Source organism: Neophocaena asiaeorientalis, unplaced genomic scaffold (genome assembly GCF_003031525.2).
Source record: "Neophocaena asiaeorientalis asiaeorientalis breed wild unplaced genomic scaffold, Neophocaena_asiaeorientalis_V1.1 scaffold239, whole genome shotgun sequence".
NCBI classification, from domain to species: domain Eukaryota; kingdom Metazoa; phylum Chordata; class Mammalia; order Artiodactyla; family Phocoenidae; genus Neophocaena; species Neophocaena asiaeorientalis.
The window spans coordinates 135,627-152,309 of NW_020175103.1; the positions used below are offsets into that span (position 1 = coordinate 135,627).

General features: G+C 45.8%; 1 protein-coding gene across 1 annotated transcript in view; it reads left to right on the top strand.

The window, feature by feature from the left end:
• The first annotated feature begins 16,401 nt into the window (after positions 1-16,401).
• Positions 16,402-16,683, top strand: part of RNF39 (ring finger protein 39) — a 5,273-nt gene continuing 4,991 nt past the window's right edge. Inside the window, exon 1 of the mRNA XM_024764288.1 lies at positions 16,402-16,683. This exon is cut by the window's right edge and continues 261 nt beyond it. Within this exon, the coding sequence (XP_024620056.1) occupies positions 16,447-16,683 (237 nt within the window). The 5' untranslated portion in view covers positions 16,402-16,446.

Sequence of the window (16,683 nt, forward strand, 5' to 3'; positions counted from 1 at the left end):
AGCCTTTCCCGATACCCCACCTGCCTTTTACCACATTAGTGTAGATGCACCTCTTCTTGAGCAGGCAACAGTCCCCAGGGCATCCCTCCCTCAATCACTGCACTTAGCTCTATAAATCATAATGATCTGTTTATGTGTCTTTCCCACCTCTGCCCCCAAATGAGAGCTTCCTGAAAAATCATGGCTCCTGCTTTATTTGCTTATTGTCCTTGGCACCTAGATCGGTGTGTGGCATATGTGGGTGGGTCCCCAATAAATATTTGTTGAGTGAATGCATGTTTTGTTTTGTCCCTTCTGACAGCACCTACTGCCTTTGTCCCATCTTCTCCCACACAGCCTGGGTCCAGATCCTCAAGGTAGGATCTCAGAGGCTAAGAATGAAGAAAAGAAACACTGGGTGTTATCAATGTCCTCCAGCCAAAGACCCCCAGAAACACACCTGTAGTTGAACAAGTTGGGTTTATTACTCTTGGCATCAAAAGAGAATGCACACCATAGGGAACTGTGGAACATCTCAGTAAGAGAGTGTTAGAACGAAAACCTATGATAGGATTTGGGCTTTGGTTAGGTGATTTGGGGGAGGGTCTGAGGAAGTAGGGATTTGCTCCAGATAGAATGCTGTCAGAAAGCAGGGTAGATTCTATGACTATCTCAGTCAATCCTCTCTACAGGGAGGGGAGACCAGAATGAGGGTAAAGAAGTAACAGCATTTTTTTTTTTTTTGGCCAAGGGAAGGTGTGTTTGGTATTTTGTGGGTGGCATAGTGACTGTTTCTTCATCTGTGCTCGGATAGAATTACGAGCTGGGCTTGCTTTGTCTCATATGATTTCAGAGTGAACTTGTCTGAGGTCATTGTTTTGTAAGATAGTTTATGCCTAATAGAAGAATAACATGGTTTACCTGTGAGTGTCAAGCCAGCTTCTGAACGTCAGAGGCGGCTCTTTTGTTCATTCTCAATGTTTAGGTGGGGAATTGGGCAAAGGATGAATTAGTGGGGCTGGGGCATGTGTGTTTATCTTTGCAGAATCCAGTTCAATGCAAGAAACTTTTCAAATAGAGCGAGGCTTGAGTTTATCTCCAGTGTCCAACCCCCAACTCAGCCATATGATCCCAGGTCACAGGGCTGACACATTCAGCCCTTACGGTCATCAGCCCCATGGCCATGGGAGGGGACTGGTAACCGCTGGCACTGGTGAAGCTGAGTCCTGATTAGGGAGGGGCCAGCTGCCTTGGCTGGCCTTGGCTGCGACCTCTCCCGACATCCTTCATTCTCCCAGGACAGAGACTCTGCAGCTTGTTTCCTTGGCCTGGCTGTTTTTGCTTGTCATCCTGCCTGGTATCATAGCCTCACAGTTACTCCCCTACCTATTCATTTGAGCCCTGAGGAAAACTTATCAGACATGAATTTTTTGTTGGTTTTGTGACAGTGGCCTCTGACCAGACAGGTTGAACTCCCTGGACCCCAAGAGCCTTGTTGTCTCTGCTCCCTGTCTTTTGATGATCTCACTCATGCCATCAGTTTCTGGTATCCAGTGACTCACTGCAGATGCCTGGTACCTGAGTTCTCTGGGGATACTCTCTAAGGACAGGCAGGCATGAGGCTGTGACCTTGCCTCCTTCGGTCCACTGCTCCTGTCTGTTAGTGAGTCCTCTTCCCCCACAGATCCCTTAACATCTCCTTCCAAACAACAGCTATGATGCTGCTGCCTCCCGCCTCCTGCCTTCTTGATGCCTTTCTGCCAAAGATGGCACCTCTCCTGTTAAATGTTCCCCGCTTTCGCTTTCACTTCCCTTTGTCCTGCTCTGATGCTTGTTCCTTCTCTTCCTTCAGGCTCAATTCTGGTTTTTACCAGTTGTGCTTGCTTGCTGTAAGACTGAACAGATTAAGTCTCTGGGATTCAGTTTTTGCATCTGTAAACTGTGGGTAATGATAATTACCTCTTACTATTGTTGTGTGATTTAGTTTTTTTTTTTTTTAACTACACATGTAATTAATGTATACATTCACTTGTAAAGAATTTAAACCAGACCGGTAGAATGAAAGTCTCCTTTAGTCAGTGTCCCCCTAGATCCTAGTTAGATGTGGTCCTTCAGGACATTTTTCTGTGTGAATGTGTGTGTATATATTTTTAAAACAGGTATAAAGTGAGGATGGTGGGGATGGTGAGGATATCTGTTTGTGGACCAAATGAGGTTGATGGTTAAAAAAAAAAAGCTGTGTCTTTGTAAAAGCAAATCAAAAGATCATGCCTAAAATGGAAAAAGCTTGCAGTAATAATATAATCTTGTTTACAGATATGGAGACAAATACCAAAAAGCAAATCAACTAAAAGAGTTGAAAGTGGTGGATATGGGTGGGGCTGTGAGTTTTTCTCATTAACTCATTGTTTGCCTTTTCACGTGCAGGTATAACTTCGATCACACTCCCCCAAAACAGCCTGTGTTCTGTGTTCCTTGTTTTTTTCCCCTCAGACCAGTTCACACACTTCCTTCTTCCTCCTCCTCTCCATTCCCACGCTCCAGCCTTGTACAGCCCTCGTGGTCTCCCTCCCCACTCTGGTCCATTCTCCACCTGCAGCCAGAACCGCCTCTGTAACGTGCTTCATCAGGGTATGTTTCTCCCCACTTAAAAATTCTCTGAAAACAAACTAGTGGTTACCAGTGGGGAGTAGGGAAGAGGGAAGGACAAGATAGGGGTAGGGGGTTCAGAGGTACAAACTGTTATGTATAAAATAAATAAGCTACAAGGATACATTGTACAGGGATTGTAGCCAATATTTTATAATAACTATAAATGGAGTATAACCTTTAAACATTGTGACTCACAGTGTTGTACACCCTTAATATATATAATATTGTACATCAACTCTATCTCAATTTTTTAAAAAGTAAAGAAAAAATGTCTCTGAGACCCACCTAGGAGAGCAGGGTTAATATTAAGCCGTTTGCATGGCAAGCTCCATGTCCCTCTCAGCTCCAGCCCCAGGCACAAAAACATCAGTACCATATACAACATCAAGGTTAACTACCTACCTTTCTCCAGACGCACCTTGTTCTCTTGGGCTTCCCTGGCTCTGTACTCCCTGTTCCCTCTGACCAAAACTTCCCTGTGTGTCTTTAATATGGATCATAACTCATAGTGCAAAATATCTTGCACTTTTATAAATTTTTTAAATTAATTTTTATTGGAGTGTAGTTACCATGTTGTGTTAGTTTCTGCTGTACAGCAGAGTGAATCAGTAATACATATACATATATCCACTCTTTTTTAGATTCTATCCCCATATAGGCCATTGCAGAGTATTGAGTAGAGTTTCCTGTGCTAAGCAGTAGGCCTTTATTAGTTATCTATTTTCTATATAGTAGTGTGTATATGTCATTCCCAGTCACCCAATTTATTCCTCCACCCTTTTTCTCCCTGATAACCAGAAGTTTGTTTTCTACATCTGTAACTCTATTTCTGTTTTGTAAATAAGTTCATTTGTACCATTTTCTTTTAGATTCCACATATAAGCGATATCATGTATTTGTCTTTCTCTGTATAACTTCACACAGTATGACAATCTCTAAGTCCATCCATGTTGCTGCAAATGTCATTATTTCACTTTTTTTATGGCTGAGTAATATTTTATTGTAGATTTGTACCACATCTTCTTTATCCATTCTTCCATCAATGGACATTTAGGTTGCTTCCATGTCCTGGCTATTGCAAATAATGCTGCAATAAATATTGGGGTGCATGTATCTTTTCAAATTATGCTTTTCTCTGGATATATGCCCAAGAGTAGGATCATATGGTAGCTCTATTTTACCTTGCACTTTTATTTTATTTTATTATTTTATTTTTCTGGCCACGCCACATGGCATGTGGGATCTTAGTTCCCAAACTAGGGATTGAACCCATGCCCCCTGCAGTGGAAGCATGGAGTCTTAACCACAAGACCACCAGGGAAGTCCCCTGTCTTGCACTTTTAAGCTATGGGTCTTAGAGAGCTTCACAAGTCACTCCAAAGAGGTCTTCCACATCCTTTTTAATAGCTACATGAATTGCATTAGATAATGTATGTGAAACTGCTTTGCATGCTATCTGGCACATAGAAATTCTCAATGAATGTTTCTTTACTTCACTTAAGTTCCTATTACTCCAGCATAATGGAGCACTCTCACCTTCCCTTAACTGTATAGTTGTGAGATCCCTCATCAACCCTGACAAGAGCTGTGCAGTGGTATTTTTTTTGTCTTTCAGTACCTGGTTTATTTTACTTATCATAATGTCCTCTAGCTTCATTTATGTTGTCACAAATGGCAAGATTTTCTTCTTTTTTATGGATGAACAACATATATTCTTTATCCACTCGTCTATTGACAGACACTTAGGTTGTATCCATATCTTAGCTATTGTGAATAGTGTTGAATGTGATGAAGCTATCTCTTCAAGATATGGATTTCCTTTCCTCTGTATATATAACCAGAAAGGGGATTGCTAGATTGTATGATAGTTCTATTTTCAATTTTTTGAGATTGTCTTTTTTGTTTTCTTTTTAAATTTATTTTATTTATTTACTTTTGGCTGTGTTGGGTCTTCATTGCTGCACGTAGGCTTTCTCTAGTTGCGGTGAGCAGGGTCTACTCTTTGTTGCAGTGTGCGGGCTTCTCATGTGCGGGCTTCTCATTGCGGTGGCTTCTCTTTGTTTATGCAATAGTTTTAAATAGATCGTGAATTAAAAGTTACTGATCTCCATCCAATTCCCCTCATATCCCTCCTTTGTTCTCTTTTAACCCACTCAACTCCTTGGAGCTCTCCCAGACACTGTGTTGGCTTGCCTATGCCTCAAAGGCCCTCTCCCACCCGCCCTCTCTCCATCCACTGGGGAAATATTTCCCTTCTTTAGAGACCAGACTGTATCACTTCTCGTGTGAAAGCTGCTCTCCCCCAGAGAAGAACCCTCAGTCATCTGGGCTGCCTTCCTGTCCCATTTGTACTGCTCACATTACTCCTCAATTAGCTCAGCCTTTTAAAAATATATATTTATTTATTTATTTTTGGCTGCGTTGGGCCTTCGTTGCAGTGCACAGGCTTCTCATTGCGGTGGCTTCTCTTGCTGTGGAGCACCGGCTCTAGGCTCTCTGGCTTCAGTATTTGTGGCTTGTGGGCTCTAGAGCGCAGGCTCAGTAGTTGTGGCACACTGGCTTAGTTGCTCTGCAGCATGTGGGATTTTCCCAGACCAGGGCTCCAACCCGTGTCCCCTACATTGTCAGTCAGATTCTTAACCACTGTGCCACCAGGGAAGTCCCTAGCTCAGCCTTTTGAAGGCAGACTGTCTTAGCATCTTCAGGGCTTAGCACATTGCCTGGCACATAAAAAAGTCCCCATAAATATTTGTTGGATAAAAACCTTCAACTTCCTGAAAGTCTAATCTCTCTTTTCTATATAATATGCCACATACAGAAGCAGCAGCACTTTTAGTATAAAGGATAAAGGAGACCGTTTAGAGTCTTAGCTGTGTGATTTGGGGCAAGTCACATGACCTCTCTGAGCCTCAGTTTCTTCATCTGTAAAATGGGGGCAAAGATATCTACTTCATGAGGATGAAATAAATTAAAATATATAAAAAGTGCTCTAAAAAGTAACAAGTATTATTATTGTCCCTTCTCCAAACTCATCTCATTTCCAACTTAGTTCTGACAAATCTTCTCCCCAGGTCCAGTCACTTCTGTGAGACCATCTCTCTCCCCTGCATCTCTGTTCCCCATTCATTCCTGGTGCTATTGTTTCACTCTCCAGTTCCCTTCATCTAAGTTGATGGGCCCTGTTCTCCACTAATTCCTCCTGTGACTTCTCTGCAGCCTTTGCCTTTCTCCTCTTACGTGTAAATGAATCTTTACAGCTTCCTCGGAGCCATCCCACAAACTTTGGTGGGGTCCTGTTCCTCCACCTCCTGGAAGCCCCTCCCTGTCCTTCCTGCCACACACACCACCCCTGGTGGGGGGCGGTCAGGGGGCCGCAGGCCGTGACCGGTGGATGCCTCTACCAAGCATTGGTTTCAAGACGCTCGCAAAGGTGCTCAGAGATGGGAGATAAAAGGGTGCGAGATGCCACGCTCTACACAGGGACGGGTTTGATGAGGGAAGCTGCAGAGTCCCCAGGTCCCGAAGTCAGTTTTCCTCCCAGAGCCGCAGGGCAGGGCGGGACTGTGCAGCAGGGGAGTGTTGAGGGAGGGGGAGGAACAAGGAGTACATCTGAGGCTCTGGAGGAAGTCAGAGGGAGAGGCTCCTGAACTAATTGGCAGGCTGGATGCCAGCAGCATGCCAGTGATGTTTTGGCGACAGGTCACCTGGGAAGAGGAAGGGAGGGAGGGACAGTCCATCACGTGGGTCAAGACCTGAGAGGCACGTGGGGCTCTCTCAACAGCTCTCCAGCTCATTAGGCTTTTCTAGGTCACTCCCTGTGTTGCTGTCTCCCTCAAGGGCGCCCCTGCTCTGCCTCACACTTGCTTTCATGTTTCTGACTTGGTCTCTGTGGCTCATAATCCATGTCTCTGACTCTCATTGTGTCTCTGTGTCTCTGTCCCTGGGAGTCAGGAATCAGGGTTCTAACACTGGGTTGGGAAAAGAAGCCCTTGAATCCCAGTCTTGACTGTGCACCTCGGCAGCCTTGACCTTGGGCAAGCAAGCCTGGGCCCTGGTTTCGTCCCTGTAATTCCCCTGGAGCGGTTAGTGAAATTTTAAAAATAATAAGAAGCTTTAAAGATTATAAATTTCTATATAAACATGAACTATTCTTTTTGGTTCTGTCACTACTCATAATGTCATACGCTTATCTAGGGCTTGATGGAAGAAAGGTTCACATGTTGAGGTATGGGGAAGTCACTCTGGCTAATACATGATTTGCTTGATCATATGTTAACTAGAATAGCCTGTCTTACAGCCTGTCAAGCATGCATCTGCTTTAACCATTAAGGAAAAGAATGCATTTAAAAAACAAAAATGGGGCTTCCCTGGTGGCGCAGTGGTTGAGAATCCCCCTGCCGATGCAGGGGACACGGGTTCGTGCCCCAGTCCGGGAAGATCCCACATGCCGTGGAGCAACTAATCCCGTGCACCACAACTACTGAGCCTGCGCTCTAGAGCCCACGAGCCACAACTACTGAAGCCCGCACGCCTAGAGCCCGTGCTCTGCAACAAGAGAAGCCACCGCAATGAGAACCCCACGCACCGCAGAGAAGAGTAGCCCCCACTGGCCGCAACTAGAGAAAGCCCGTGCACAGCAACGAAGACCCAACACAGCCAAAAATAAATAAATAAATAAATAGCAACAAAAAAAAACTTAAGACCCTGCATATCTGGCCTCTGCCTAAGTTTTTATCCACCTTATACCGTCTTTACCCACCAGCTCCCCATGCACCAGCTTTGGGTTTTTGTTTGTTTCTTTGGCCATGCTGCACAGCTTGTGGGATCTTAGCTCTCCAACCGGGGATTGAACCCATGCCCTTGACGGTGAAAGCGCTGAGACCTAACCACTAGACCGCCAGGGAATTCCCCCAGCTTTGTTTAAATTAGCCCAAATTGTTCTTGCCTTAGAGTCTTTGCAAAGCTCTTCCCTCTGCCTGGAACGCCCTTCCCTCCTCTCTGTGCCTGATGAACTCTTATTCATCTCTCAGGTCTCCTCTTAAATGTCACCTCCTCAGAGAGGCCTTCCTCAGCCCCTCATCTAAATTAGAGCCCCCTGCTATCAGTCTCTGTGCTGGATCTTTATAAAGTTGCCAGATTTAGCAGGTACAAATACAAGACACCTACTTGAAATCTGAATTTCAGATAAATAATGAATCTTTTTTTTAGTATAAGTATGCCCCCAAACATATTTGGAAGATATTTATATTTTTAAAAAATTAATTATTTACCTGAAATTCAAATTTGCTTGTATTTTACCTGGCAACTCTAGATACATGGATTGACTTTATTCCCATTCTATCTGGTTGGACAGTAAAAAACTATTTCTCAGAGATTTTTGCAGCTAGGGTTCTGGACATGAATTAAGTTCGGCCAATTAGATGTGTTTGGGGTTTTTTTTTCCTAATTTTAATTATTTATTTTTTGGCTGCATTGGGTTTTCATCGTTGTGCGCGGGCTTTCTCTAGTTGCAGCCAGCGGGGGCTACTCTTCGTTGTGGTGCGCGGGCTTCTCATTGCGGTGGCTTCTGTTGTTGCAGAGCACGGGCTCTAGGCATACGGGCTTCAGTAGTTGAAGAACGTGGGCTCAGTAGTTGTGGCTCACGGGCTCTAGAGAGCAGGCTCAGTAGTTGTGGTGCACGGGCTTAGTTGCTCCGCAGCATGTGGGATCTTCCTAGACCAGGGATCGAACCCATGTCCCCTGCACTGGCAGGTGGATTCTTAACCACTGCACCACTGGGGAAGTCCCAGATGTGTCTGTATGAGATTTGAAAGGCAGAAGTGAAGTGGAAGCCATTTTCCTATAGCAGATGGTCAGGTGGACAATCTCCAATAAACATGAGAGGTGCATGGGAGTAGGACACTTGGGGCAGTGGCTGCTATGCTATCAGTAGCTGCAGCATTTCTCACCTATGGTGATTGACCTTGAAGCCAAGAGTCCAGTTAGGACCTAATGACTTAATTCTCCAGGCCTTTCAATGATTTTCTTGTCAATTACTTCCCTGTGTTAAATCTCTTGCTACTTAAAGTACCTAGAGTGATTTCTGCTTCCTGTGCTGAGGCCTTCCTGGTACAGTTCTCATCACCCTGTACCTTCCTTCATATCACTGTTTGTATACATTGTGTGATTATTCAGGATCTCTCACCCTCAGACCCTAAGCTGCCTGAGGGCAGTTGTTGTTATGCCCACCATCACACCCCAGTGTGGCTGTGAATGGACCTTGTCATTTGCTCTTCCTATTCCTTGTCAAGCTGGGCCCCGACTCTGGGCATATACTGAGTAGTCAGTTAATACCTTTTTTTTTTTTTTTTCGGTACGCGGGCCTCTCACTGCCGTGGCCTCTCCCGTTGCGGAGCACAGGCTCCGGATGTGCAGACTCAGTGGCCCTGGCTCATGGGCCCAGCCACTCCACGGCATGTGGGATCTTCCCGGACCGGGGCACGAACCCGTGTCCCCCGCATCGGCAGGCAGACTCTCAACCACTGCGCCACCAGGGGAGCCCAGTTAATACCTTTTTAATTGAAACGAGTGTCCAAGAAACAGGAAGCAATTTGCTCTTGCGCTCTTGAAGGATGAGGTCCACAAAGGCTTCCCCACTTACCAGTTATCTTGGACAAGTTAGGACACCCCCTCTAGGCCTCAATTTTCTTATCTGCAATATAAGGGTTAAAGCCCCTTTCAACTCTAATATTCTACAAATCTCTGTAATATAGGCAGGAATCAGAGTCAAATTAGCTACACTTGGTGCACTGTACAGGTTAATACACTGTTTGTTTGGAAGACTCATCCTCCCTGATGGGGAAATGGGCTGGAAATGACATGCTCATCTTGAATACGTGAAACAGGATGAGAGTTAGAAAAGGAAATGGAAAGAAAAGATGACTAGGACAAAGTGAATGTCTTAAATACATAAATTGGACCATGTAAATTCCCCTCTTAAAGCCCTTCAGTGGCATTGCACTTTGTAGAACAAAACTCAACTTCTTATCCTGGTCCCTAAGGTCCTGCACAGCCTGGCTCTTAGTACCTCTCCAATCTCATTTTAAACCATTCTCATCACACCTCATAGCATGTGATCTTCATCCAGATCTTTCCTACTTCAGGGCCTTTGCACCTGCTGTTCCCATTGCCTGGAAAGCTCTCCCCCAACCTTTTTACTGCTGGCTCCCTCTTATCAGTCAGGGCTCAGCTCTAATGTCACCTCCTCAGAGGCTTTTTCGAACACCCTTTTAAAAGCAGTGTGCACCTCCTACAGTTAATTCCTTGTATATTACCCACTTTATATTCTCCAAAGCACTTATCACATCTATAGTTATCTTGTTAATTTATTTGTTTACTTGCTTATTAGTTAGTCTTTCTCAATAGGATCTAAATTGCCAGAGGGGGACTTCCCTGGTGGCGCAGTGGTTAAGGATCCACCTGCCAATGCAGGGGACATCGGTTTGATCCCTGGTCCAGGAAGATGCCACATGCCACAGAGCAGCTGAGTCCATGCACCACAACTACTGAGCCTGCACTCTAGAGCCCAGGAGCTATAACTACTGAGCCCAGGTGCCGCAACTACTGAAGCCCGCGCACCTAGAGCCTGTGCTCCGCAACAAGAGAAGCCACAGCAATGAGAAGCCTGCACACCGCAAGGAAGAGTTGCCCCCGCTCGCTGCAACTAGTGAAAGCCCGCACGCAGCAATGAAGACCCAACGAAGCCTAAATAAATAAATAAAATTGCCAGAGGAAAGGGACCATGGCTGGCTTGTTCACCACTGTATCCTAACTCCTAGAACAGTGTCTGACATACAGTAGGTGCTTAGTAAATAGCTCTTGAATGATTAAATGAATGGATGAATAAATGCACGGCTCTTAAAGGAACACTGCTAAAGGATGGGGGAATAAGAAGGCTTAGGGAGCACTGAGAAGAGAAGAATGATTAGCAAATGTTTAAGGGGGAATTTAAAGGATAGATAAAGTAATGTCAGTGACATTGATGAGGCGTTGTCAGAAGGAAGGAGAATAAATGAGTATCCAGAATGAACTTGAGGAGGGGCAACATCTTGGAGAAACTGTTAGCCTTAAGCAGGGATTTAAAGGGAGAGGGAGGCTTCAGGCTTACAGGAGGGAAAATAAAGTCTCAGAAGAGAGCAGGGGACACGGGTTCGAGCCCTGGTCTGGGAGGATCCCACATGCCGCGGAGCGTCTAGGCCCGTGAGCCACAGCTGCTGAGCCTGCGCGTCTGGAGCCTGTGCTCCGCAATAAGAGAGGCCGCGATAGTGAGAGGCCCGCGCACCGCGATGAAGAGTGGCCCCCGCTCGCCGCAACTGGAGAAAGCCCTCGTGCAGAAACGAAGACCCAACGTAGCCAAAGATAAATAAAATTTAAAAAAAATAAAAATAAAAAAAAATAAAGGGAGAGGGACAAAGGAGGCTTACAGGAGGGAAAATAAAGTCTCAGAAGAGACGAAGTAATTTTTAAGGGGAAGAGCACAGAATTTGGAGGCAGTAGATCTGCATTTCAGTCCTGGCTCTGCCTCTAACCAGCTGTTTGAGCCCAGGCAAATCCCTTACCGTGCTGGAATCCAACTCCTCACTGTAAAATGGCTGGACTCTCAACCCCGCAGCTGTTAAAAGGTTAAACAAGAGACCAGGCAATAAAGATGACAGTCCTATATAACCTTGGTCACATTTTTGAGCATCAGGATTGTTTGGTTAATCTGGTCAAATCCTCGTCGTCTATCTCTATCTTAAGTTCACCCTTCCTGAAGCTGCCCTGAGCATCAGGGGGTGTTTAACCCAGAGTTCCTGGAGCCCTTGAATAGGAAATATTCCTATTCCTATTCCTAATAGAGCCGTGCTCTATTAGGACTTTCAGTTCTGTTAAAGCACATTGTAAACAGCAGTCTTTTAAAAAAAGAGTCTTTCTGGAAGCAATCGAATTCGAAGAAAATCTTTGGGAAGGGGAAGAGTAAGTGGGAATTGAGAAAGAGTAATGGTCTCCTTCATTTGTGCTTCTTACCCCTGGGCCTCTTTTCCCACTTCCAGTTTTTTCCCCAAAGATGCTTCACATTCTTTGTTCAGGCTTTTTCATTTGTCTCTTGCTCAACCCAACCCATCCTTCATTTATAAGCCACCTCCTCCAGGAAGTCTTCCTGAAATCGTTTTCACTCATTCTCTGATCTGTAAACATAATCCTGCACTCACTCTTCTCCCCTCAGCACACCTTTACAATTTGGTAATGACATATCTTGGTTGATGATAGATAAACCTTGTTTGCTTCATCACACTCCCTGATTCAGTAATGGCAGATTTTGGATGATGATGGATATACTTTACCTGCCTTGTCATACTTCCTAAGGGCAGGGACCTTGGCTGGCTTGTCATCAGTCTCCCAAACACCTTTTCATATCTACCTCTCCCTCTCCAAGGCTCCCAAAGACTTGTAGGCTCTTTATTGTTACTTTTTAAAATATTTATTTATTTGGCTGCGCCGGGTCTTAGTTGCGGCACGCGGGATCTAGTTTCCTGGCCAGGGATAGAACCCAGGTCCCCTGCATTGGGAGCACGGAGGTTTACCCACTGGACCACCAGGGAAGTCCCAAGACTTGTAGGCTGTTTAAAAAGATGGGGATGTTACTGATATGGGGGAGAGATAAACTGAAGAATAAACAAAAAGAGAGAAAAAAAGGAAGAGATGGAAAAGAAATGAGGGGATTAGGTAAGGCCTTCGCACCTGTAGCATCTCCAGTGCCATGCATGGGTGTTTAGTTGCAACATTCCACAACACCACAAGCAGACATCCTGGAGAGAGCTGGAAAGAGGTGCAAACAGTTATGTGGGAGACACCTATATTAAGAAGATGTGGTGCTACCAGAGAGGCAGGATCCAGTCACGGTCAACTAAAGCAAGCCAAGCCAAGCCAAGCCAAGCCAACACACACTAAAAATCACCTCCACCCACCCAGCTCTCCGGAGATAGAATAAACCCAAGGGGGAATTAGAGGATTAATTGCAGAGTTGATGGAGATTCTGGTGAGGGAGGGAGACAGTCTTGAAAAGTGAGACATTTCCTGGCAACATCTGTTTCCAAATGCCTTTTCCCTGTACTACATGTCCTAAAATCATTAAGTGTGAACTCACAGCAACTACTGCTTAAAAACTGAGCTAAAGCATTTTTAGCAGGAATCCTCATCATCTGGTTACAGAACGCAAGTTTCAACTGGATCATGAACTTCTTGAGCCAGACTGAACACCATGTCTCACTTCACATGAGCATCCCCCAGCACTGGGCCTGGCGTCTGCCAGTGAAGAATGACTGTTGATTGAGAAGGATAAGAATATCTGTGTCTGTAATGGACACCAAGGGGGGAAAGAGGTGGGGGGGGATGAATTGGGAGATTGGGATTGACATATATACACTAATATGTATAAAATAGATAACTAATAAGAACCTGCTGTATAAAAAAGAAATAAAACTCAAAAATTTAAAAACAAAAAAAGAATATCTGTATCTGGCATTTAGAAGACCTAAGCAGAGTCAGTCAAAAGACCCTTTCGCGTTGCCCTATTGGTGATGGGCAGTTCAATGACTGGCTATATATTTATTGAGACCGTCTGTGTGCCAGTCACGGTTCCAGGTTCAGGGAAAACAGCAGTGACCAGGCTAGGTTCCTGTTCCTATAAAACTACCTTCTGTTGGATAGAAACAGATCAAACCAGATAAATAGATCATTTCAGATAGTGATAAATACCATTAATCAATATATCTGGGTAAAGAGACAGTGAGCACTTTGGAGGAAAACTACTTGAGATACAGTGGTGAAAGAAGTCCTCTCTGAATATGTTACCTTTGAGTTGAGACCTGAATGAGAAGGTGGAGACAGCCATGGATATTGCTAGAGGAAGGAACATGAGTGCAGAGGCCTGGCGGTAATGTCAGTCTTGTTATGCTCAAGGAACAGAAAATATAAGGCACTGCAGGTAAAGCATAAGGAGCAAAATGGGGAGGGGGAGGTCCACCTGTAACCTCAACATGTAAGACAGTGGGGCCCCCCTTGGTTAAACATTGGAATCACCTGGAGAGCTTTTAAAACTCCTGATTCCTGGGACCCATCCCCAGAGATTCTGTTTAATTGATCTGAGGTGTCTCCTGGGCATCAGGAGTTTAAAAGTTCCCCCAATGACTTTAATGTGCAACTAAGGATGTGAACCATCGACTAGGACTTGAAGGTCATAGAAAGGCTCTTGGATTGGTGACGATACAAGGTTCCTGATGAGACTCAGAGGCATTTCTCTGATATTCCAGGCCCAGATCCAGAAAGAACCCAATGTCCAAGAGGCCTTGGGGTGGGGATAGAGCCAAGAAAATGAAGCAGTCCAAAAAAAAAAAAGAGAGAGAGAGAGACAGAGACAGAAGAGGACAGACAAGAAAGCCCAGAGAGGCAGAGAAATCCGAAAAACGTGACAAACTGGAAGGGGCAAAAACAAGTGCATACAGTCCCAAAGGGCCAGAGACTGAGGGAGAAAGGGAAAGCATGTGTATTAGTTTCCTATTTGCTGCTGTAACAAATTATCACAAACTTGTTTGAAATCTGAGAAACAACACACATTTATTATCTTATAGTTCTGTAGTTCAGAAGTCTAAAATAGGATTTACAGGGCTAAAATCAAGCCCTGTCGGCGGGGCTGGATTCCATCTGTAATCCATCTCCTAGCCTTCTCCAGCTTCTAGTGGCCACCCACTTCCTTTGCTCATGACCCCCCATCCTCAGTCTTCAAAGCCAGCAATGTCAGGCTGAGAGATAAGCTTCTATCTCTCTGGTTGTCTTCTTCGGCTTCTGTCCTCCACTTTTTTCTTTTTTTTCTTTGGCTCACCACGCAGCATGTGGGATCTTAGTTCCCCGACCAGGGATCCAACCAGTGCCCCCCTGCAGCGGAAGTGTGGAGTCTTAACTGCTGGACCGCCAGGGAAGTCCCTGTCCTCCACTTTTAAGGACGCTTCGATAATCTAGAATAATCTCCCTACTTTAAACTCAACTGATTAGCAACCGTAATTCCATCTGCAAGCTTAATTCCTATTTGCCATGTAAGGTAACATGTTCACAGGTTCCAGGAATTAGGACATAGACATCTCTGGGGGACCTTTATTCTACCTATCATTACATGGATGTCCATTTTACAAAATAGACTTTGGTCATATCTGAAGTCTTTTTCTTGGATAGCTGTGTGCTTTACGAGCATGGAGCTGGGAGGTTTTTCCAAGATGAGTGTGTTGATTTGTGTACCTTGTTTATCAGGGTGTCATGTTTGAGTGTCTCCCTGATAAGTAGGGGAGAGAAGGATGCCTGGAGGAGTTGCCTAATAACATGCTGCTGCTTCATAAAGACTTCCTGTTGTTGTATTGCTGTTCTAATTGACAATAAAACTAATGACAGAGTGTCTCTTTGCATGTGTTCTTTGAGTACGTCTATCTGTCCCTAAATAATCCTGGATGTCCGTCCTAGTGATATTCAGTGTGTATGAGACTATTTGGGCATATCTGTGATTTTGCATTATATGAAAGTATCTGCCTATTTGCGCATTTTGGGGCATTTAGACATTGCTGGATGCACACGCATGTTTGTACAACAGTGTGTGTGATCATGGTTGTAGACATCTGAATGTTTACTTATTCACAACCGCACAGGGGTACCAGACAGAAAGGCCTAGCATGAGAGAGGTGGAGGAACTAGGAAGAAGAGGGAGCAAGGAGGAAGGAAGGAAAGGAGGGAAGAGGAGAGGGAAGGAGGAAAGAGACAGAGAGATGGAGATGAGGGAAGAGGGCATGAGGAAAACTCCGGAAAAAAAAAAATCAGAAAGTAGAAGGGAGTTCTAGGGATCTGAAATTAAAAAGCGGCAGGGTGGAATCACAGCAAGGCCATGAATCAGAAGATCTGGGTATGGCTCCACTTCAGGCCGTTCCCTTACTGTGTGACCTTGACAGTGCCAGGTCTCTGGGCCTCAGTTGACCAAAAGAGTGAAAATAGACAACCTTTGGGTACATGCCAAAGAAGGAGAGAAAGAGAAAAGTGGAAATAAAAACATACACAGGGAAAAGAGAGACAACTAGAAAGAGAGACATAGGAAGAAACAAAGGAGGCCATGGGAGCCAGCCAGAGGTACAGCTGAGAGAGCCCTACGCTGACTCCTTGAGGTGGGGGTGTGGGTGCCTGTTCTCCACCCCTTACCCCACAGCTTCAGTGTCCTCAAGCCCTTAATAGGTAAGGCAGAAAGATGGAGAGGAGAGAGGCCTCTGGAATGACAGCCAGGCACCAACACTCAGAGGCCTGCCAAAGCCGCACAAACCAGGATCCCTGCTTCCTGGCCCCAGGCCCCCAGATGTAGGTGTGCCAGCCACCTAGAATGACATACCCTGGCGGTGTGGGCACACATGCCAAAAGCGAGCCGGGGCGCCCTGCCCACCTGTACACAGCAGGCCAAGGGGGAGGCGAGATTCGAGCAATTCGGAGGGGTGACGGGGGCTACCCACCCCACACCTTGATACCTTGCCCCCAGAGCGCCCCCTAGCGAAAACCTCTTTGGCTCGAGACCTAGATGTCCCTTCCACCCTCCTCCAAACCTCACGGGGAAGCGGGAGAACCAGATGGGGTGTTACGCAAGCCCTGATGTTTACCTCCCGCAGGGGCCTCCTCCCTCCCTATAAAGCCTGACGTAGTGAGGAGATTGGCGGAGACAGACTGGTTGAAGAGAGAGGCGATTCCAGGAGAGCGCCAGAAAGCGTCAGAAAGTTAATGTGGGAGGCGGAGAGAGGGGCAGCGACGCAACCAGCAGCAGAGGCGCTCAGCCACCTGAGTAGCCCGAAGGTGGTCGCGACGGTCGCGGAAGGGACGGCGCCCGGACGCTGGCTCCCCATGGAGGCATCCGAGCCGCTGGGCCGGGGACTGGTGCAGCGCCTGGAGCAGCTAGCGACGTGCCCGCTGTGCGGGGGCCTCTTCGAGGACCCGGTGCTCCTGGCGTGTGAGCACAGC